General features: G+C 36.7%; 1 protein-coding gene across 22 annotated transcripts in view; it reads left to right on the top strand.

Moving 5' to 3' along the window:
* Nucleotides 1-22,809, top strand: part of SYNE1 (spectrin repeat containing nuclear envelope protein 1) — a 296,931-nt gene that overhangs the window by 161,327 nt on the left and 112,795 nt on the right. For all 22 annotated transcript variants that reach the window (XM_027634233.1, XM_027634232.1, XM_027634231.1 and 19 more), the window contains 16 exons: nt 270-416; nt 2,439-2,564; nt 4,057-4,233; nt 6,000-6,265; nt 7,044-9,204; nt 9,393-9,730; nt 10,376-10,520; nt 11,508-11,726; nt 12,618-12,880; nt 14,418-14,583; nt 15,159-15,314; nt 15,519-15,671; nt 16,541-16,723; nt 18,217-18,354; nt 19,680-19,865; nt 22,360-22,482. In XM_027634233.1, coding sequence (XP_027490034.1) covers nt 270-416; nt 2,439-2,564; nt 4,057-4,233; nt 6,000-6,265; nt 7,044-9,204; nt 9,393-9,730; nt 10,376-10,520; nt 11,508-11,726; nt 12,618-12,880; nt 14,418-14,583; nt 15,159-15,314; nt 15,519-15,671; nt 16,541-16,723; nt 18,217-18,354; nt 19,680-19,865; nt 22,360-22,482 — 4,947 coding nt within the window. The remainder of the gene's footprint in view (nt 1-269; nt 417-2,438; nt 2,565-4,056; nt 4,234-5,999; nt 6,266-7,043; nt 9,205-9,392; nt 9,731-10,375; nt 10,521-11,507; nt 11,727-12,617; nt 12,881-14,417; nt 14,584-15,158; nt 15,315-15,518; nt 15,672-16,540; nt 16,724-18,216; nt 18,355-19,679; nt 19,866-22,359; nt 22,483-22,809) is intronic.

Genomic DNA, 22,809 nt, shown 5'->3' on the forward strand with positions numbered 1-22,809 from the left:
TGTTGAACAGGAATGAAATAAGACACCATGCTCTTCATTTGCATCTTTATTTTTTTCTTTCCAGAAGCTGTGCATTAGATATTGTCAATCTTCTTCACATATTAGCAAGATGCACGAGAGCTTAAGGAGCTTTCAGCCTTTGGCACTTTGTACAAGGGCTAAAATAACCCATCTTCATAATTCTGTTTAATCTGTGGTTTTCAAGGTGGGAGAAGAGAGACAATGGTGGTATTTGAAGATGTTATAAACTTACAAAATGTTTGATTTAGGTGTACCAGACTTTGGAACATGAACTCCAGAAGCATGTTAATCATCAGGATACCCTACAACAGTGCCAGACTTGGCTGTCTACAGTGCAGTCAGAGCTAAAGCCAACTACCTGGACACCTTTCAGCCTGGCAGATGCAGTTAAACAGGTAAAAGTTCAGCACTTGAAAAAGCTGAAAAATTATCCTTAATAAGGTGAGTTTAGATATGAGCTTTAAATTACTAGAAATTAGATATTCTCTAGACTTCTCAGAAGGCTGAATAGCCTCACTTTTCATTCCCAGCTCCAAAATGAATAGCTGGGTGAAAAATAACTGTAGGTAAAAAAATTAAACAGGGTTTTTGGTAGCTCAGCTTAATGCTTAGAAATACATACCTGGAAAATGTTATCTAATTAGATAAACCTGCTCAGATACTCCACAGATGTGTTTAGAAGAGCGGTTGTGTCTTTTTGCTTATCCATTTGCCCATCTGTCTACCATGTTACTATATGAGACTTGGTTTCACAGTACCATGGACACAGACTCAGTTATCAGGCTATTAAAACAACATTTTTCAGCCTAAGAGCATAGAGTTGACTCTAGCCGATATTAAGCATTAAGACTGCTTTTTTTCCTTCTTGATTATTTTTAGTAACAATGTGGTTTACATTGTATTTGTACCTTGTTTTTAAATTAAACTGGTATGGTGCTAAAAATGCTGGAATTCAGAGATGTCTCATCCAACATCTGGCTTAATAAAGACCTTGAAATACTAGAGATGGAGATCCACAAGGGCAGGGGAAGCAGGGGATGACAGTGGGACCAGCAGGGCAGCACCTTCCCATCGATGTGCAGAACTGCAGTTCAAAGATTAGGTGAGCAGAGTCCCTCTGATGTCGTCCACCAGCTGGTGACCCATCAGGCAAGTCTGTAGGGGTAAGGCCATTCCCAGGGGAAGGTAGTGAGTCAGGGCCAGAAGGCAAGGCCAGGAGGATCAGCCAGGCACAGATACACCTGTAGTGTAGCTCAGGTGAGTTCCACAGGTGTGTGAGGGACTGAGCTTAGCTTACCTGCATGGCTGCTGTATGCTTCTCCGGTGATCAGGTCCCAGCGGGACAGTCATAGCTGACCCTAAGCAGAAGACTCAAACCACAAGGAGAGCGGGATAGAGGTTGCAGAGCCCTTTGGTACACTGATGGCCCTGCTCTTCCCTGAGGATTAAACACCTGTTCCGGTGTGTGACTGTTCTTAGTGTGAAAAATAGTTTCCCTCATTTAGGAGGAATTCCTTCAGACCTTCCAAAATGCCACATACTACAGCCTCATATCCCTACAGCTCTTTGCTGGGCTTGTGTCTGTTTGCCAGTATCTCTTTTATGAGGGAAGAGGGAAACTGGACCAAATAAATTAGGGACAGTTGGACAAGTGTAAGTACAGGACAATAATCACTTCCCAAAGCTTGTGCTCTGCATTCTTGCTAATACAGTCATTTGGGGTTGCTACAAGGGCACACTGCTGTTTTCAACTTTTTGCCCATAAGGACCCACAACAGGCCCTCTGCATTAGGTGATCTGTCACCTTTCCTCTCTGGGACTCTTATGTTATTGCCCTGTTTGTTAGCACTCAGATAATAATTTTCTTTTAGGATAAGGAAAGTCTTCATAGGGAGAAGTCAGCTCATATGTGCAATGCTGAGAGCAAGAACCATTAACAGTGTCATGTTGTCTCATCTTGCCAATCACAGATACTGGGAATGTTGGAAGGTTTTCAGAAGTTGTGGGAAAGTGTATTGTGAAGCTGACCTAAATTCTTCATGATCTGTCAGACACTGGAGAATTTTACAGTTATAGGAATAGGCCACATTGATAATCCCATAAAGCCCTGCTTCCCATTCACATTGGGAAAGTCGGTCACCTTGTGTGTTTCTATCCAAAGCTTTGTTTATAAAGAAGTAAGTTAGCTAATACATATGTCTCTAAGTGCTTTGGTAATTAGATGATAATCAAGCCTTTAAGGGTTACTCCTTTCCATAATTATAACATAGCAGCCTTACCTAATAAAATAGTGTATACCTACATTTAATTTTATGGAAATAATAAGCTAAAGCAAAAATACTGAAATGCATGACTGTAATAAAATAAGGTATTATTTCCGCAGTCTCAGAGTTTATTTGAGGATTGTCTTCCCCCAGGTTAAACATTTCCGGGCTCTGCAGGAGCAGGCCAACACATACTTGGATCTTCTGTGCTCCATGTGTGATCTGTCAGATGCCACAGTGAAGAGTACAGCAGCAGATATTCAACAAACAAAACAAACGGTACAACAACTCACTTTTAATCCTGTTTAGAGCTTTAACAGCCCTGATCTGTTCCCTTTTAAAAAGGTCATATTGGGTAACAGTTTACAGAAATATCGTCTTCCTTTCTTCTTAAGTATTTCTTTAAAAATAGTTTTCTCTTTATGCCTTTTTTTTTTTTAAATTATTAAATACACATGTTGCCTTCCTGGTACTAATACAAAGACACACAACAAAAGTTGCTAAAGGTATTTAGGCAATGTTACAAGGTGTTGGTCTAAAGCCACAGAAATAACATTCTGTGGAAAAAAAACTGATCCAAATTATTTGTTTTCATAAAACACAATTCAGTATGTTCTTTTCTGTATTTTATTAAAGCTTATACATATTTTATTGTTATTATTTATTCAACAATAGACTGATGTTCATAATAGGGTATATGAATATATTAGGAATATATTAATTATAATCATAATAAAAAATTTTTATGGTTCAATTCATGAATCAAAGTGCGTCTACTTCAGCATATTAATTTATAGAAGTGTACCTCAATTTTAAGTTTTAAAGTTACTTAGTACTTGGTTTCAAAATAGAGCTATAAATAAAAGTTACTGGAAAAGTAACATTATGAGCATTCCTGTTGTTGGAAACATGAAAAATTTAGTTTCACTTATGCAGACACACAGTTGAAATTTTGATACTACTTCTGCCAAGAATAAAAATCTAATACATACAGTAACAGTATTCCATACCAGAGAAGCAAATTGTACAAATCCAGGTAATCCATAAAAATATGGCAGTCCAAGTATTGAATAGCTGAAAAGCATCCCAAACATCAGAATAAGATTCCTCTTATTCTGATATATATTATTGATATATAAAGCAGTAAAACATTTTTAAGAAATCACAGATGGTAAAGTGCTGAGATATATTAAGCTGGTTGAGTGTCTAAACCTTAAAGGCACCCAACTGCTGTATTTGGAGTGAAAGAAGCTGTGTCACTATTGGTGTAAGAGGATTGATGGGCTCAGATCCAGTAAGCATTCTTCTTGGCATTTTAGAAAAGACATATAAGCAAAATAACTGGGCTAAGCAAATTAAATGGAAGTGTTTAGTTTAAGATTTTATTTTGCAAATGTGAAAGCATGTAGGGTACAGCCTGGCAATATTCTTGGCTTACAGTAGACTAAATTATACAGTTAATTTAAAGCTTTAACAAAGGACTGAGAACACTGAAATACGCAGAGTCGTAAATATACTTGCTTCTCTCAAGGGTGAATGATAATTAGTTTCATTATTTTTGTTATCCCACAGCTTTCCTTTGATAGGTGCAATTTTGTGACTTTTGAAGGTTAAGACTCTTTTTATGGATAATATTTACCCCTTCAGAATCTAGTGTAGAAATTGCTTTAAGTACAGTATTGTGCTCAGAGGAAAAATTATATTCATCCTCCATTCTCCAAAAATAGACGCATTAAAGTATTCTTACTCTTTTTCATTTATTTTCTTCTAGATTGAACAACAGATAAGGCATTCACAGTATTTGTCTCAAGGTTGGGAAGAGATAAAACAATTGAAAGCTGAGCTCTGGATGTATTTCCAGGATGTGGATCAACAACTACAGAATTTAAAAAGGAGACGGGCAGAGTTGGAGCTAAACATTGCCCAGAATATGGTACTCAAAGTTAAGGTAAGGAGACTGGGTTAAGAACAGAAGGTAAGGAAGAAGTTCATCCTTTAGCTGATATTATTTTATGATATTATATGCACATATTGCATACAATTGCTAATATGCTCTAAGCAAGAGCAGAAAAGACAGGGAAAAGAGTGTTTCGTTGTTGATGTTACATGATGATTCAGAGAGCAGAAAACTGCTCTTTAGTGTTTTTCTGGCTTTGATTTTTTTAGCAATAGACATTTTTCAGGCCACTGTTCTGATTTGCCGTTACTTTTAGAGTACTAAATGCTGATCACAGTGGATCTGAAAATAAAATCTGCAAATTGGGCTTGCTAAATTCTTTGATTACTGTACTTCTAAATAGTTAGGAGTATTTCAGAATTAGTCCAGGAAGCTATTTGATGTTGCTGATCTCTGAGACTAGGTATGACAGAAACCCAGTTTAAATAATGAGACAAATGCCTTCAAATCTTCACTCATTCATTCCTGAAGAGAGAATTTTTATGACCATTCTGTACACATCACAAACATCAGTAAAGTAACAAAAAGAAAGTAGATAATTTCTTTATTAAATGATTGAATACTTGGGTTTTGCATTTTTGGTCTAGACTTTGCTTGTATTCTTTTTCTGGTAAGCCAAGAATTAGGTGAAAGGTAAACGGCACTTCCTCTTCATCTCTGTTGTACTCACATGTTTGAACAAAGTCATAGCCTTTGAAGGTGCCTCAGTGCAATCTGGACTGAAAGCTGTTATACTAGCTATTATTACAGCCCAGGGAGAAGAAAGCGTCTGCATTTCTTCACTACTTCAGTCAGGAACTTTGAATTTTAATGAAAGGGTGACACCTGCTGTACTGTCAGATGTGGCACAGTGTGTATTTTTCCCTATAATTTGCCCTGGTAAAGGAAGATGCCTAGTTCCATTTGAAGCAGTCGTGAAGAGGAATGAGGCTGAGCTGGGCAGTAACATCTCTACTTCAGAAATCCTGCCAGCCTTTGGTGAAAACATATCTTCCCAACAAAGTGCTGGAGCTAGGAATTCTTGTTTAGTTACAGTTACTGGAACTAGAATTTGGGAAAAGATCGTATTTGCCTTAGGCAGCATGTAAGGGCTAAAAAAAAACTTGGTTAGCTTTATGTGTCAATATATTGTATATTCTGCTTTTGGGGATCTCTCTGACTTCTTATTTGGTAAGAAATGTGTATGCAGATTAACTCCTTTAGTTATTAGTTATTAACTAAAATAACAGTCATACCTTGGTAATCACTGGCTTTTTTCAATGACAGTGATAATGGTTGCTATTACAGAAGTAGGATCAATACAAAGTATCGATGTGGAGGCTCACTGACTCATGGACTCTGCTTTTTATTTTTAGTCCGTAATGAAAAAGGAAAAGGAAAAAAAATAAGCTAGAAACAGAAATGGTACTCGTAATATAAATTATTCTCGTGAGACTCAGACTATCTTGCATCTTTTAGTATATGGTGGGAGCTGTGCTAGTCTAGAAGCCTGGACAGCAAGATGTGACTCAGTCATGATTTCTGTTTATCACTGGCACTTGGAAGTTCCTCTGATTTGCTTTCACATCTCTAACCAACTTGTGTTCACCTGACAAGATGGGAAGGAGGGTTAGGAGAGCAGAGAAGACACTTCTTCCAATTTACATTTGCCTAGGCAGATAATTAGTCCTTACACAATTTATTTATCTCAGAGTTTTTACTTATATTCCACTTCGAGTATGTGTTGTTATACTGGTTTTTACTTATATCTATTTCAGGAATTCAGTCAGAAGTTACAGTCTAAGCAGTCAGCTCTTACATCTATGACTGAGAAGATGAACAAGCTAACCCAAGGGCAAGAATCACCTGAACACAAGGAAGTAGGAGAACTGAGCAACCAGTGGCTGGACCTCTGCCTTCAGGCACACAGTTTGCTCATGCAGAGGGAGGAGGATCTGCAGAGGACAAGAGATTACCATGATCGCATGAACGTAGTTGAAGTTTTCTTGGAAAAGCTCACAAAAGAGTGGGACAACCTAGCTAGGTAAAAAAGGAGTAGCATGCACAAAGCAAACATGCATATATATTGAAAGAACTGTTTACAGAATGTCTTTAAGTTGGAGCCACTAAAAATCCTTTTTTCTATGCTTAATTAAAAGCACTCCTCTCTTATTAATTATAAGGCAGTTAATTACTTCAGTTGAAATGAAGAGAGTTTGAGAAGCTGAATCTTCAGTGTTTGTCTTTATGGCAAGTAGTGATTGATCTTGTATCAGGGTATAGTATTTCCTGATGTTTCAAGAATGCTGACTATTTCATTTGAATGATTTCATTTGTCTTTACTGTGTTTCATGAGTTTTTCATTGTGATATTGTGTTATATCTATGAAAATATTATATTAAAGCTTAGTTACTACTGCTGAATGTTTGCAACTCCTTTGTGTAGCATAAACACACCAACTGTGTGTAAAATTGTGAGTCTACTGCTGCTGCTATCACTATCATGGAACAAAATTCACTTCAGCCTCAATACTTCTTGTTGTTTGTATGTACAATATGACCAGTATACTCTGTAGTATTCATATAAATTTCCATGGTCAGCCTGATGACCATACTGCAGATGAAAGGGAAAGGAATAAATTTGTTGAACTTTTTAATTAATATTCACGACTATTACCTTCAAGTTATTCTGAAAACTGTAGATCTTTATATCATATTGATTTAAGTACGTAAAGGGATCATAATTAATCCTGACATCTTGTAAGAGTCTGTCCTGAAATAGGATCTAATAATTCATTTCTGTCCTGTCCATTTTGATTATAGATCTGATGCTGAAAGTACAAATGTGCACCTTGAAGCTTTGCAAAAATTGGCAATGGCGCTACAAGAAAGGAGATTTGCTCTAGAAGATTTCAAAGATCAGAAACAGAAGATGATAGAACATCTGAATCTTGATGACAAAGAATTAGTAAAGGAGCAATTCAGTCATTTTGAGCAACGCTGGACTCAGCTGGAGGACCTTGTCAAAAGGAAAATTCAAGTTTCTGTTTCAACTTTAGAGGAACTCAATTTAGTGCATTCCAAATTTCATGAACTAATGGAATGGGCAGAGGAGCAGCAACCTAGTATCTCAGAGGCTCTTAAACAGAGCCCTCCACCAGATTTGGCTCAGAGTCTTCTCATGGATCATCTTACCATTTGCAGTGAGCTTGAAGCCAAACAACTTGTTCTGAAGATGCTTGTGAAAGATGCTGACAGGGTGATGACCAATCTAGGGCTCAATGAAAGGCAAGAGCTGCAGAAAACAGTTTCTCATGCACAGCACCATGTGGCTTGTCTCAGCGATTTGGTTGGCCAGAGGAGAAAACACTTGAATAAAGCACTGTCTGAAAAGACCCAGTTTCTCATGGCAGTCTTTGAGGCTACAAACCAAATTCACCAGCATGAGAAGAAGGTAATGTTTCCAGAACACATTTGTCTGTTGCCAGAAGATGTGAATAAACAGATCAGGACTTGTAAGAATACCCAGGCTAACCTGAAGGCCTATCAAAATGAGGTCACAGGGTTGTGGGCTCAAGGAAGGAATTTAATGAAAGAAGCAACAAATCAAGAAAAGAGTGAAGTGTTAGGTAAACTGCAAGAACTACAGAATGTATATGACACTGTTTTACAAAAGTGTAACCAGAGATTGTTAGAACTGGAGAAAAATATTGTTTCCAGGAAATATTTCAAAGAAGACTTAGATAAAGCTTGCCATTGGCTAAAACAAGCTGATATTGTCACATTCCCAGAAGTCAATGTAATGAATTCTGACACTGAGCTATACAGCCAGTTGGCAAAGTATCAACAGATTCTTGAGCAATCTCCAGAATATGAAAACCTGCTACTTGCACTGCAAAGAGATGGTCAAGAAGTCCTACCATCACTTAATGAAGTGGATCATTCCTATCTGAATGAAAAACTTAACAGTCTCCCTCAGCAATTCAATATTGTCACCGCTCTGGCAAAAGAAAAATTATATAAAGTTCAGGAAGCAATTTATGCCAGAAAAGAGTATGCCTCTTTGATTGAGTTGACAAGTAAAGCTCTGACTGAGCTAGAAGATCAGTTTGTTAACATGGACAAAGCTCCAGCTGCTGTTTTAGCTAAAGAAGCTGTGTCACTCCAGCAGACCTACAGAGATCTCTTAGGTGAAGTGGTAAGCCTTGGTGCAGCAGTGGATGAACTGAACCAGAAGAAGGAGGCCTTTCGGAGCACTGGCCAGCCATGGCAACCAGATGAAATGTTAAAACTTGCCACACTATATCACAAGTTGAAAAGGCAAATAGAACAGAAAATCACCTTGTTGGAAGACACTATAGAAGCATGCCAGGAACATGAGAAAATGTGCGTGCAGTTTGAGGCACAGCTCGAGGCAGTAAAAAGGGAACGGATTAAGGTAAATGAAGAAACGCTCCCAATAGAAGAAAAGTTGAAAATATACCATTCTCTGGTGGGCAGCTTGCAAGACTCAGGAAGTCTTCTGAAGCGAATAACTGAACACCTGGAAGCCCTTTCTCCTCAGCTTGACTCGTCTGCATATGAGACAACAAATCACCAAGTGCAGGCTTGGCAAGAGAAACTGAAGTCTTTGCATGCTGCCATCGTTGACACCGTAATGGAGTGTGAGAACAGACTTGTGCAAAGCATAGACTTCAAGACAGAAATCTGCCGCTCACTCGACTGGTTGAGATGGGTGAAAGCAGAACTTAATGGAACATTAAGTTTGGACTTCAAACTTCAGTGCATCCAAGAAGAAATCCGAAAGGTTCAAATACATCAGGAAGAAGTGCAGTCAAGCCTGAGAATAATGAATGCACTGAGCAATAAAGAGAAAGAGAGATATATGAAAGCAAAGGAGCTGATACCTGCTGACCTGGAAAACACTCTTGCTGAGCTGATGGAACTCGATGGTGAAGTTCAAGAAGCTATACATGTGAGACAGGTTAGTGCATCCTAAGTGTAGTTAGTTTCTCAATCATGAAGCTGAAAAAGATGGCTCTGTGGGTTGATGTTTGCAATCAACATGAAAAGATTTATTTTAATAATCCTGTTGTTTCTTTTTTTTTAATGACACAGGCTGCTGTGATTTTATATTTGTGACCATCTGTATAATTTTCCCTTTTATTTCAGGCTACCTTGAATAAAGTATATAGCCTCTGCCAAAGATACTACCAAGTGATGCAGATAGCAAATGACTGGCTTGAAGATGCTCAGGAATTTCTACATTTAGCAAGAAATGGTTTAGATGTTGAGAATTCTGAGGAGAATCTTAGGAACCACATCGAATTTTTCAGCACAGAAAGTCAGTTCAATAATCATTTGAAAGAGTTACAGGGCCTTGTGTCTGAGATAGAGCCCTTTATACAAGCCACAGCAAGAGAAAAGCTGGTACAGAATGTAGCTGCATTGGAGGAAAAGGCCAAAGGGACAAAGCAAGAAGCCAAAATCCAGCAAGAGCAGTTACAAAGGTATATTCTTTACTTTTTTTTCTTTCATTTTAAGATCACCTTGTTGGTGATGGAAGAAAGAGATCACAACATTAATTGGAGTTTTGTAAATATTTTTGCTGCTTATGAGAGAAGTGGATATTGGGATTCAGAGTTCTTGGCTTCTGTTTTCTCCTCTACCCCTAAGTGACTAGTTGTGTGATCTTGAGGAAGCTATAATATAATTATATTAAACTTGAAACTGAGAAGAAGAGTAGGGAATGACTTTTGCACAAGACCTGTGCAAAAACAAATGATATTGAAGCAGAGTTTTTGAACTAAAAGGAAGTACCTTTCCAATCAGAATAACTATTTTACTTATTATTCCTCAGTGTTCTGGATTCTGCAAGCTTGGTTAGGTTTAAAAGGCAATGTAGACAGTCACTGAGAAAATGTCATACAAGGATTATTAAATGCCCAGCTATGGTTTTTGGAAGGCATAGCTGAAAATCAGGAGCATATGGTTCTATGTATGCTCTTTCTCAATAATCTTTCTTTTTCTTGGAAAATACTGTGTAACAGCAAAACTAAGCAGTTCCATTGAAAACTAGGTGCAACAATATTCCTTATTTTCAAATGTTTTTATATTGCATTGATTTGTTCTTTCTGGAACTGTATTTGTTTCAGATGTGCTTCTGAGTGGCAGGAGTACCAGACAGCAAGGCAGAAGGTTATTGAAGTGATGAATGAGGCTGAGAAAAGATTATCTGAATTCTCAGTAGCTAAAGCTGCTTCTTCTCATGAAGCAGAAGAGAAATTACTAACACATAAGGTAAGGTACTGATAATTGCATGAAATCCTTTTCTTTCAAATGAAAATAAATATATGTTACATAAGTCCCTACTTGTGGTGACACGAATTCCAATTTTTCCATCTTTTCCTGTAGCACTTATCTGTGTCATAACACACCAAGAGGTGTTTAGTGTAGTGGAAAACAAACATTTAATTTGTGGGGTGACCAAGACAGATACTTTTAATCACTGTTCAACTTGTCTGTCTATGTGCCTATGACTGTAGAGAAATTCAGAGTCAGGAGGTTCCTAAAAGCCTTGTATATATTAGCCCCAAAATTACGTACCCTACAAGAAACTCAGATCAATAGAAAGATCCATCTACTTTGGATCACACTGAACAGTTTTACTAGGACAGGAAGAGTCAGGGTTTGATATTAACTCTTGTTTAGTCTAAAAGCAAGAAATGTAACTTAAAAGAATTATTTTCTCTTCTTGTATTTAGAATACTAATCAGGTGCCTTAATATAGGCAGTTAGACATGCTGCCAGGTCTCCAACTGTGTCTCTGTGAAATCAAGAATCTCCCCTAAGGGTAATATCATGTCTACCAGCTTCATGAGAATATCCTCATATCCTTGGAAATATAAAATGTCATTGAAGATAAACATGACATAAATGTACACTTAAACACCTGAATGGCTTCTTTCATTTTTGGAGTCTAGTAGAAGTCAGTCTTTGCTATGCTAAGGACCCTGAATGCTCATTTTCATCTCCTCGAGGGTCTGTCAGGGAAGAGAATATCTGATTACAGCAGATTTCTGCTGCTTCCGGAGGCTTGCATTTTGGACAAGTAACTGTATCTAATATATTGCATATTAAAAATAAAGTGAGACCTAGCCATCTCACTCAGCATAGAGTACTTCCTTTTTGTCTTCATTGGATGGAAGTGGTTCATCTACCTGACTGTCGAATAGTAATGAGTTGTGTTGTAGTAAAGGAAAACAGTGCTTATTTTTGCTTTTTCAGACTCTTGTGTCCGTAGTGAATTCTTTCCATGAGAACATCACAGCCCTAGAAGAAAAGGCTTCGCAGCTGGAAAAAGTTAGCAATGATGCCAGTAAAGCATCTATAAGTAGATCCATGACAACAGTTTGGCAACGCTGGACCCGGCTCCGAAATGCAGCCCAGGAACAAGAAAAAATTTTGGAAGATGCAGTGCAGGAGTGGAAGGGCTTTAATGAAAAGGTAAATTCTAATCTTGGTAAATCCTCCTTTGTACATAGGTTTTCACTCATTATACTGCCTTATTAATCATCTTGTGGTAGAGAAAACTGATATCAGGAATAATAGTGACTTGTTCTCCTCAGGTCAGAAAAATGCAGCTATGCAAGATCTAGGTTTAGAATCACTGCCTCCAAAGTTTGTACTGTTCTTCTGTATGCATACATCTATAATAACTTTAGAGATTTTTTTGGTTTCTGGTAGTTCTTCAGAATCTTCTCCTTTACGTTTCCCTTCCCCAGATGTTCTATTCTAGATTATGTCAACATCTTTTTTTCTTTCTTCTTCTCTCTTCTTCTCTTCCTCCTCTCTTTCTTCTCTATTTTTTCTCTTCTCTCTTTCTTCTTTTTTTCCTGAAGAGTATGAAGTTGTTGTTTCTAAGCATAAGCAGTGATGATATTGCCTGTCACTGTTTATCAGTCACTTCTCTTTTTTTCCCCTTATATTCTGCCTGACTCCTTTTATCCATCATCATCCATTATTTATGCCCAGATGGCAGGTTCTCTAGGAATGGGGATAATCATTCTGTTAAATGTATGACTTGTGACAAATATGGAAGTGCCCTGGGGTAGAGATCCAGGTCCTATGGCAATTAATATAATAAGTGCTAAAAAATATAAGGAGACACTCATTTTCACTGGACAAAAAATGTGCCTTAGCAAGTCTGTGAAGAGTTAGGGCTAGCTAGCTGGATCTAGGACAGTAGAGCATAAATTTATATCTGCTGTAGAGACTACTGCACAAACGGTTTTACAGAATCTAAAGGTACAGCACTGGGTTGAGCACCTTTTGGTGTCAGTTGTGCTAGCTTCTTTTGTAATTTCATTATTGACAAGACTGTATCTCTTCCCATAGATTCAGAAAGCCACCACGGCAATAGATCAGCTACAAGGTCGCTTACCAGAGAGCTCAGTGGAAAAGTCATCCAAGACTGAGCTCCTGGAACTCCTGGATTACCACAGCAGTTTCCTTCTGGAGGTGGACCACCAGCTGTCATCTTTGGGCCTGCTCAAACAGCATGCTGTCAGCATGCTTCAGGATGTGGAAATAAGGCCTCCATCTCAGGAGGAACTACCAGTAATGCAAGAAATCAAAGCAATGCAAGATCGATGCCACAAGTAAGGCAATATTTTAAAAAATTCCCTAGAAAAATGTTATCTTACAATTCATTAATAAGAGTTTATGTATTATTTTATATAATAAACAATTATCATAATAAAATAAATATTAGTTACTATATTTAAAATAAGCATCAGTTTAATTTTGAATTATTTTAATTAATTTTGAAATCTGTTTTTTGACATCATTTTATTTCCATCATCTGGAGTACATATTTTAGAATATCTACTTCTTGCCTTGCATATTACTAACTTGTGTAAAAGCTGCATAAACTGCATTAAAGTTATAACTGACTTTACACATTTACATTGCCTTTCACCATTAGTGGTGACCATTTATGTCTTTGTATCCTAAATTTTGATTAGTTTATCGCTTTGTTTCCCCTGTTTGAAGCACTTAGGTACCAAAAGTAGGTATTGTCTGAAATTTATAGGGAAATTTAGGGGAGTTGCAAGCAAAGTATGTCTTAACATTTCACAAAGTGTATATGCGAGTGTTTATGAAAATCTAAAATGTCTCCCTTTCATGTGGAAAACAGGAAGTTTTATGCCAAGTTTCAGGACACATATTTACCTCATAACTACACTATGATGCAATTAACTGTATCTCTGCAGTGGGAAGAGGAAGAGAGATAGAGAATAAAAAACTGCAAATCCTCCACCATGCCTGTGCAAAGTTCATCATGTGCATGCATAAATGATCCCTCTAGGGCAGGTGTAGATACGAGCACTTTTATAATTCCATTCACTTAGAATTGGTTTCTAAAATATAGGGTCTGTGATAATCTCCTGCTAATGTAAATAAGGCAGGGTTCAGCTATGAAAGGTTAAGCAAACATAAATGTGGGAATATCAAAGTAAGGTCCATGTCACATACATCAGCAGTTGCAAGTAGTCCAGGAGTCACAGTGGTATCCTTTTTTAGAGGACATCCAAGTTCTTGAGAAAAGTGCAGAAATTCTGTCTTAGTGGAAGTGTGGAGATGCGTATCTGGATCAGAAATGGTGTTCAGATGTTTGATCCGTACCTTTCCCTAAGTATTCTGCTAATGCAAATCCCATCAATAGGAGTGGAATTTATTTCACATTATTTTACATTATAGATATCAACATCAGAATTGATTAAGTATCGCTCTCTAATTATTGTAAAGAAATAGACAAGTCTAAAATTAAGTTTTTCTGACCTGTTTTAGAAATTTCTTTTAGAAGAATGATGAATTATCTGAAATTCATGTCCTACATGAGTTCATGCTCTCATTTGTGCCTGTTTCCTCCACTGGCAATAAGGGCAGTCTGTGGTGATAAGCTCAAATATAGGGGTCTTTATTGTAAACATTTGCATTTCTTCAAAAGAATTGCATGCTTGATGTCCAAATACATAATACCAAAGAACGAACATAAAAATAAATTATTCATTTAAATTTATTTTACTGGATGTGAGGCCATCAATCATTATTATTCAGCATTTTCTGACAAAACAATATTTTTAGACATTGCTTAATTCTTCACAAATAGTTATTGTTTATTTATTTCTGAAGTATGCAACAGAAAGTTAAAAAAGGTGTGAAGATGGCAAAACAGGAGCTGAAGGAACGTGAGGAGGTTGAAGCAGAGATTAATGTTGTGAACTCCTGGATCCAGGAAACAAAAGAATATTTATTAAGCCCTGATGTAGAGGTGGACACTCAGCTTCAGGAGTTGCAGGTATCTTAAATTGGTCAATTCCTAAATTGCAATATTTATCTTCATTGTAATCTGTTAGTGAATGTTAATCGTTTCAAAACCACCACAAATTCAAATTAGATAATAATCATGAGTTTTTGAGTAACCCAATAGACAAATTCATAAAGCATGAAGTAGATGATGGACTGTAATATTTTATTTTAAGATATTTAAGAGATATTAAACTATTTGCATATATGCAATTTTATGTACTAGTATATTGATTAGTAATGTTTCTCCTCTCCTTCAAAGAGTGGGGGAACTATAGAATGTGAATGGACAGAATGTGACATTTCTATCTCAGCAATTTAGGTTTGGGAGGGAAACAGCAAAGTAAACTGATTTTACTTGATGTTTTTTATGTACATGTGGTCACACAGGAACAGAGAACTGAAGAGACAGTCATAACTGGAAATCCAGCAAATCCCAAGATAAAATTGTTTTCCTGAACTATTTGGAAATTGAAAACAATTAGCTTGTAATATCTGCATTTGCTAAGTTTACACAGATGTGTTTCTCCCATTGTTCTTGACAGTACTGTTTTTTTCTGTCATTAGTCTCTCCTTGGTGAAGTCACTACTCATCGCCAGGCTGTTGAGAAAATGGCTGAAGAACAACAGAATAAGTACCTGGGGCTTTATACCATTTTACCTTCTGAACTCTCTCTTCATTTAGCAGAAGTTGGGCTGGCCCTTGTAACTGTACAGGATCAGGTACAGCACAGTAGATAAGTGCATAACGGATCTATATCCCTTCCTTAGGCTTTACAATTTGGTATTCATGTGTGGCCAAACTGTGGCAACATAGAATAGTTTTACTACCTTCACCCTTTAAATTAAACTAAGTTAAATGAAAGGTAATTTCTTTTAAGATGGAGGTTACTTCTGGTTACTGAATTTCATTCTTATTGTTGACAGATTCAAACTAAAGAAAGAGAAACTCAGCAAATCAAAACATTGAATCAAGAATTTGATCAGAAAATTCAGGGGATAGCAAATGAACTAAATGCCATTCTTTCCAAACTGAAAAAGAAAACAAATGATATAGCACAAGCTAAACTTGAACAGAAGGTAAGGCAAGGCTTTCCTTATGTGGTTACACCATAAATTCTTCTGAATTGGGGCACTCAATTCATACAAAAGTAGTATTTTTGAAGACTTGCAGAACACTTTTTTTTTAATGTAATTCAACAGAAGAATGGACAGAAATAAGGGTTGAGTAATGAGATGTTTAAAATTATATTCTTTGCAAACTAGGCCATACAGGGACTTCAGTGAGTAACACAATTTTGAAGTAGCTTAGTGTAAAAGTCAGATGGATAAAATTTCATTGTTCCTTTTAAATAATGAGTATGACTACAATCTGGGAAACCCTATGGGTCCCCCAAAATGCTCCTTGTCCCAGTCTGTACTGAAAAGATCATTCTTTACAGTATACCTTTACTTTTGATTTACTTGCTCCTACATCAGGATCAAGCTATGAAAATACAAGTTTCAAAAGAAAATGAAAGTTTTCATAATGCATTAATGACTAATTACGTTTTTCTGAGTTTGTAAAGTTATATTTTAAGACATCAACAAAGCAGACCCCTTTTCCAATCAATAAAAATCCTTGTCATGGCAGTGTGTTCTGACTGTTCATTTCAGAAACTAACACAGAAAGATGCCTGAGAATAGTTAATGTCACACTGAAGTGACTCAGTCTTTGGCTATGGTAGGGAAAACGGTTATCCCTTTCAACCAGGAAGTCAGAGAAGAAAGAGTAACAGCACATATTTAAGAGATGACCAAACATCCTGCTGTTCTGCCTTCCCACTTAAAAATGGAACAAACTATATGGAGACTTTGGACAGGGTATAAAAGTTGCAAGTTGGACTAGAAATAATCAACTCGAAAGCTAACACTTCCTGGATCACTGATTTTATTGCTTTTCTGTCTAGATCCTCGGTGAAGAGTTGGACAGCTGCAATATAAAACTGTTGGAATTAGATGCATCCGTCCAGGACTTTGCAGAGCAGAATGCACCACTGGCTAAGCAGCTGGCTAACAGGATAGGGAAACTCACTACATTGCACCAACAGACTATACGGCAGGCTGAGTACAGAGCAGCCAAGCTTAGTCAGGTATGATCGCACCTACCTCCAGCTGTTTTCTTTCAGAAGCAGAAGGAGCATGCAAACTTCTCATTTATTTTCCTGTAGTTGTGCAAGAAGGGGCATTCCTTGGGACATCTGCCTGTTATTAGTCAGGGCTTGCATCACATCGCAGAGAGGTACAGGCAGGTCGTGTCAGGAGGGTCGAATAATTCTGTGATGTAACTTTAACATCCTCTTGCATGAATAATCTGCTGGTTGATTCCTCTGGTGCCTGAAAAAGATGATAGACATCACAAACAGTACCATGCCAGGAAATAGTATTTCACTGTGCTTTTCAGGGCCTCTGTTTTATCACCATTACCAATATTTGCAGCATTAAAAAGAAAAATGAAATAAATTTCTTTGCTCTAGTCTCAATACACAGAGGGTGAATATAATTTGTAGGTTTGATAAAAAAGCCTATATACAAGGGTTCTGGTAATCCATAATATTTATGCGACATTTTGGCATTCATAACAGTATATCCTCTGTGGTTCAAAGTCTCTGAAATTCTTTCTCCTTTTTTCTTTTTCTTAATTGTTGTTATCCCAGAAGAAGTCTAGCTAAAAGCAAATAAATGGATTTTCTGTGGTTCTACCATCAACACCCTGATAAATTAAGAGTTCTCCCTTCTGCACGCAACACTTCTCTAAAGCTTGAAAAAGATTATTTCATGCTATTCTTTTCAGTTTCCTCTGAAAAATTGTTTTTAAAAAGAGATAGAAAGTTACTATCAAAGTAGGAGTTCAGTCAGAGGTATTTGTGAAGGGATTTACCACTAGGATATTTTTGTTCTGCACAAAGAAATCCACTCACCAAAAAGAACGATAGGTATGGCAAACTGCTTGCAAATACAGTTCGATCACCTAGGATTTGATAAATTCTTTATGAAAAACAAATTCGTGAAAAGCAAGGAAATTATTCCTGCTGAGAAGAAAATGGGAACTTATGAGTACTTTGCTAAGTAGAAATTGGATGAATCACAAAACGGCTTTTGTCCTATATTCTGAAATAGTGCAACATTTCATTTGGAAATATGGAAGACTGCACAGACAAAGCAGATTGTAAAAAAAGGTGATTTGGAGGATGGTAACAGAAGGAGACAAATTAAAATAAGAAATGAAATAGAGCAGGCTTGCACTGAGCCACAAACTGAACAAGAAGGTGTTTTGGAACTTACATGTGAGACTGAAATACGCACAGGGAGTGTACCCTCTAAGGATATATTTGAGCATCAATGGCCTCTCCCAGTGTGACCTACATTCTTATAGGGCCTTTTTTCCCCAAAATAGATATGCTTATTACTGGAAGCAGACCTATTTTAACTCCGTAAATACATAAGTAATTAAATTATATACAACAGTATGGAAAAGTTGTTTAAATGATCCCAACAGTAAATGAAATAAAATTAGTTTTATCATTTGGTAAGAACTGTACAAAATTACATCTTAGGCTTAAGAGAATTTTTCTTTCATATCCAGGCTGCTTCACACTTGGAAGAATACAATGAGATGCAGGAGTTCGTATTGAAATGGATTGAGAAAGCAAACATTTTAGTCCATGGTAGTATAACATGGAACTCTTCCTCTCAGCTTCGTGACCAGTGTAAAGCCTACCAGGTAATTATATGAGATATGAAATTTAAAAGGCAGTGTATATACAAAGTTATTTTCAAAGCAGTAGAGTTCTACTTCCTCTACCTTTTTTTGCCTCTTTTCCTTGAGGGAAAAAAAAATTCAAAGTGCTAGATTTCATTGACTGTTCCCCCAAGCTTTAAAAATGGTTGATTGGTTTTGGACAATTGTTTTGAACACAGAAATTAAGATATATTGTGGGATAAAACTATGTGATTCAAAGTTGATCTCCACGTTTACTCAAGTACATTGGCTTCATAATAGGTTTTGGTTGAATGGTGTGTCCATACACTGTGATTCTATCACACCAAATACCTTATTGCAGCTAATACTATAAAACTTTATATAATCAAACATGAGTTTCAGTTTGGGGGGGGAGGTTTCTTTCTTTTTTATCCTAAATAGGAATAGCCTTTTTTCTCATCTAATGAGTTTCATACCAAATATTCTCAAACTGCTGCCTAATAGAGGAGTTCCTTTCAGTTGCTTCCTGGACATTTCACATCAGAGTGACTTGATGTCCCTGTGATGGTGCAATTTGTTCGGTGTGTGTCTGCACATGGAATGTGTGTGTGGGATCAGTGGACCATGTTGATAGGGTCCCAGCTTGCCTGGTGTTACATGACCATATGAAATAAGTCAAAGCATATAAGATACTAACGTCTCACTAATACAAAAATAAGACTGCATTAATCATGGGTTTTATATGTATGTTATTTTATTTCAGCTGCATTCTCTTATGTTGGTGCAATGCAGTCTGTAACACTTTCGTGTTCTGAATAGGTACCTCCAGGCAATTTATCCAGAGGATAACTGGAGATAGAATTCCTGGTTTGGTTTTGCTATGGCTTTTTCCCTGCTTTGAAATCTGATGAGGATACAGTTTAACCAGTGCCATCCCACAGAATACTTTGGCAGTGATGTTTTTAGGCAGCATTGAGGCTTCTACCCTACTATAACACTGCACTCAAGTGCTTTCTTCTACTTTCTGTTAGGTACATCAGGCTTCCAGAACAAATCTTCTCTACAGATTGTGGATATTATATTTTTATACTGAAGTGTGTATAGCAAAACACTAAAATTAGTGTGTCAGTAAGTACAGCTGCTGAAGCATCATGACTTAATCTTTTGTTTTCCTGTCTCCATAAGCTGAAGCACTTCAACATGTATTCAGATTTAAGCATATTGCCTAAGTCTTACAGGAAATCAGTCGAACTTAATCATATTCCTACACATGGGTACAGATTGACTGAAAAGATATGTCATTAAAGCTCTAATCTGGCATTCAATTTGCTCGTATCTCCATCTAGACCATGCTTGATGAATCTGGAGAGATTCACAGTGATCTTGAGGCCATGAGTGAGAGGACTGATTATCTGGCAAGTGTATACTGTACTGAAGGAATGGCTCAGCAAGTGCTGGAACTAGGGCGTCGGACAGAGCAATTACAGCAAGTTATCAAAGTGCAACTGCCAAATCTCCAAGATGCTGCCAAGGTAAATGAAAGCAGTTTTTCTAATGCTAGCTGGTAGCTAGGGTGGTGTATGCATCATATTACAGAGATTAATAGCAGTGAAGATTATACATGGTCTATAAAGGGCATGATTGTGTTGTCTAAAGTTAGATATCTTGTGCTGTTTGAGATACTGCCTTCAGGTGCTCTTTCAGAGGGGCACAATATTTTAGCAGGTCCTCTTATAACTGCCCTTTCTGGATGGATGTATTTTGGATCATGGTGTGTCTCAAATAGGACTGAGCACCTGTGTTTAGATACTTGAAATGTGTCTTTGCTGACAATTACGTTCTGCCATTTCCTTTATTTTATTCTTAAATGATATCTAAAGCCTGTTATCAACTCCTTCAGATCAGTACTGAACCAGACCAGGATTTCATAACGTAAGACCTACCTCTGCAAGGGAGTGCAGTGAAAAGAATAAACATGTTTTTTTCGTGTCCCTGACATTTCTGTGCAGCTCTTCTGTATGGGACTGCTGTTAATGTAAATGTGTGTTATGCCTATGCAGTGCCTGAAGGCATGGTAAACTGGTGCAAGACACAAGGAAAAGAGTGGAAATCCTTTCTACTTGTTCTTGCCTTCAGAGCAAGAAATTTCAATTTTTTTTTTTTTTTTAAATTTATACAACAATCCAGGAAAAAAATTATATTTTAATGTTATAATTAATATATTTGTAGGGATTCTTCTACTGTCACCTGCTACAGTTACACAATACTAAATAGGAAAATACCTAAAGGCAACTAAGAGAATAGGCTATCAGTTATTAGGACAATTGCAGCTAAGGTTAAAAATTTGACTTTTATTTTACAACATTTATAGGACATGGCAGAAAGCAGTCATAACAGTGTAACATAAAGGTTTTGAAAAATACTTCTTTCCATAACAAAAGCATAAATCAGTGAACCACAGTTTATGAGCTGAAGGATTTGGTTGGGGTTTTTTAATCATTTTTCATGAAACAAAACAGATATTTACATATAAGTAAGCATAGTAGAAGTGAAACTTACTGGCTTCAGTTCTCAGAGAAATATTGGAACAATTGAATAGACGATTTGTAAATTCTTACAGGAAAGCATGGAGATGAATAGAAGCAAACATAGATTTATGAAGAAAGCATATCAAAGGTGTCCAATTTTACATGAAAGTAGTACTTCAATTTGTATATAATTACACAGTATACCATATGTCTTGACTTTAATAATGTTTCACATTATATTGTTATTAACAAAGTTAATAAGATTATCTAGTTGAAAATACAATATGTAGGTATAAAGCTGGCTAGAAAACTTAGTGGTGTGTAATTATCAATGATTGCAACCCAAAAGGTGAGAGACATCAAGAAGGGGTTTATAGCTTTCTCCCTTGGACCTGGTACTATTCAACATTTTTAATTAATGAATTGGATGCTGTTTTAGAGATTATGGCTTTTGGGGTGCTTAGACAACACCATATATACAGGGAGTACCTTAAAAAAAATTAGGCTACTGTTCAACAGAAACAGTGGTAAATTGTTATGTTCAGACAGGAAGAACCAGGCATGTGTTCTGCTTCTGAATGAGGGACTACTGGCTTGACGCACCCTGTTGAAAGGTTATAAGTTTAATAACGGGTTTCATGGAAAAATGAATGAATGGTGTAGCATTGTTGTAAAAAATCCAAACACTCTGCAGAAAATAAAGTATATAATTGTAAGGTATGCAAAGTAGTCCTTTTGTTCTGCCTACTCATCACTGGCAAGGTTTTAGCAGTGTCAAATTTTACACTTGAAGAAAGATGTGGACCGACTGGATAAAAAGCAGAGGAGAGTTATGATTGTACTATGTGTATAAATTTGTAGAAAACATGCATGGAAAAGGATTATCCTAACATATGATGTATTCAGAGAGGATAAAAATAATTTGTTCTTCATGTCTGTGGACATGAAGATAATGGGATTTTATTTACTTATTTTACTTACTAATGGGAGAGTAAGTAAAATATTGAAACTGCAATGAAAGGTGACTTCCCGTTAGATTATCAGAAAAAAACTTTCTGAAAAACTCCAGTACTGAAATAGTGGAATATGTTGCCTGTAGAGATAAGTGGGACTCCACTGCTAGTGGTTTTTAAAAACAGTCTAGAAAGATGAGGCAGTTATGTCTTGTCTTATTACAGGAAGTTGACTAGAGGACATCTTCAGTTCCTTTCTAGGCCTTGAATTCTATGAAATCAGTTTTATAAAGTATATACTGTATTTGAGATTAAAAAAGTACTTAAAATAATAACTCTGCCTTTGCAATCTCTTTTTCTAGACTGTCATATAACTGGTGTTTTTATCCAATCTTTTAAACGTTTAAAATTAGTTGTTAAATGTATGAATTAGTTTTCTCACTGTATATAAGGGGACCGTAGCTACAAAATCCAGACAGATATATTTGTAGTGCTTTATTTTTTTTCTTCTTATTGATCTCTTATTCAAATGTGTTGTGTTACAGGACATGAAGAAATTTGAAGTTGAGCTGAGAGCCCTTCAGGCTTCTCTGGAGCAAGCCCAAGCCACATTGACCTCTCCAGAGCTTGGGCATTTAAGCTTGAAAGAGCAACTTTCTCACAGACAGGTGAAAGACCAGGACCTCAAAATTAGCATTTGGGTAGTGTGAGCTTACACAAAGAATAATGAGTGTTGGTGAGATTGATTGCTGTGTTTCTTAGGTTGGTCACTCTTTCACAGTGTTGCCCCAAAATACTGCCAAGGAAATAAAGGATGGAACAGGAAGAACTACTTCTTAAAGGGAGTAGTTGAAGTATGATCCTTTATGAGTCTGTTCTTAGGTTGATGCAATTCTGAGAAGTGTGGATCCAATCAATTTAATCCATATTAATAATAATAAAAAAGCCCAATTCTTATCTAGTGCTTTTGGTTAATGGGTTCTTAAAGTACTTCA

This window comes from Corapipo altera, unplaced genomic scaffold (assembly GCF_003945725.1).
Source record: "Corapipo altera isolate COAL_440 unplaced genomic scaffold, ASM394572v1 2b, whole genome shotgun sequence".
NCBI classification, from domain to species: domain Eukaryota; kingdom Metazoa; phylum Chordata; class Aves; order Passeriformes; family Pipridae; genus Corapipo; species Corapipo altera.